General features: G+C 58.6%; 1 protein-coding gene across 1 annotated transcript in view; it reads left to right on the top strand.

The window, feature by feature from the left end:
• The first annotated feature begins 6 nt into the window (after positions 1 to 6).
• Positions 7 to 1074, top strand: part of LOC104498298 (tubulin alpha-5 chain) — a 2295-nt gene continuing 1227 nt past the window's right edge. Inside the window, exons 1-3 of the mRNA XM_010141657.1 lie at positions 7 to 219; positions 693 to 841; positions 1025 to 1069. Of these exons, the coding sequence (XP_010139959.1) occupies positions 39 to 219; positions 693 to 841; positions 1025 to 1069 (375 nt within the window). The 5' untranslated portion in view covers positions 7 to 38. The remainder of the gene's footprint in view (positions 220 to 692; positions 842 to 1024; positions 1070 to 1074) is intronic.

The following is a 1074-nucleotide window of genomic DNA, read 5'->3' as shown; positions in this document are numbered from 1 at the left end:
AGTGCATCCCCGTCCACGTCGGCCAGGCCGGCGTCCAGATGGGCAACACCTGCTGGGAGCTGTACTGCCTGGAGCACGGCATCCAGCCCGACGGGCAGATGCCCAGTGACAAAACCATTGGTGGAGGAGACGACTCCTTCACCACCTTCTTCTGCGAGACCGGGGCTGGAAAGCATGTCCCACGGGCCATCTTTGTGGACCTGGAGCCCACTGTGATTGGTGAGTGTTGGAGTTTGCACAGCTTAGGGTACAAAGGTAGGTAGCAAGTGGCTGGTGCTCGTGGTCTGCTGTCAGTATCCTGCACTGTGTTCAACCCAAGGGCTCTCCTTTCCGCAGAAGCCACAAAACTGAGCACCAGCTTTTTTTCTTGAAGTGTCCCAGAGGCAGCGGTGCTGGTAGTCTCTGTTAGCACATGTGCAGGGAGAGAAACTAGCCCAACCGGCACAGCAGCTCCTGCTGTGTCACCACAGGCTGTGGGAGAAGCTGAGTTGTGCCAGAGAGGTGGCAGCCACCTCCCCCTGCCAGAGAAACTTGATCCCTGTGGTGGCCTTGCTGACGTCTGGGTCCTTGGCATGCCTCTGGCAGGCAGAGCCAGGGTGAGGGATGGGGGACGCACCTGATCCTCATCTGCTTGTCAGCCAGCTCAAACCAGCAGCCTGCATCAGGCTCAACCCTCCCTTGCTCTCTCCTAGACGAGGTTCGGGGAGGAGTTTACCGCCAGCTCTTCCACCCTGAGCAGCTGATCACTGGCAAGGAGGATGCTGCCAACAACTATGCCCGCGGGCACTACACCATCGGCAAAGAGATCATCGACCAAGTGCTGGACAGGATCCGGAAGCTGGTAGGTGACTGGAGAGGGAGGCCATGTCCCTCTGGGCTGAGCTCAGGCATCCTGCTCTGCTGCGCCTGGGGAGTTATCTGCAGCTGCCTGTGGCAGCCATGGATCAGGTCCTGAAGGACTTCTGAGCAGTCAGGTTTTCAGAAAGAAATCCATCTCAGAGCAATCCCTTACCTCTCTCCACAGGCTGACCAGTGCACAGGCCTCCAGGGATTCCTCGTGTTCCACAGCCTTGG

Source organism: Buceros rhinoceros, unplaced genomic scaffold (genome assembly GCF_000710305.1).
Source record: "Buceros rhinoceros silvestris isolate BGI_N320 unplaced genomic scaffold, ASM71030v1 scaffold15300, whole genome shotgun sequence".
Classification (NCBI taxonomy): Eukaryota; Metazoa; Chordata; class Aves; order Bucerotiformes; family Bucerotidae; genus Buceros; species Buceros rhinoceros.
Note: the sequence above shows the minus strand (reverse complement) of the source record. Positions and strands in the feature narration are given on the sequence as shown.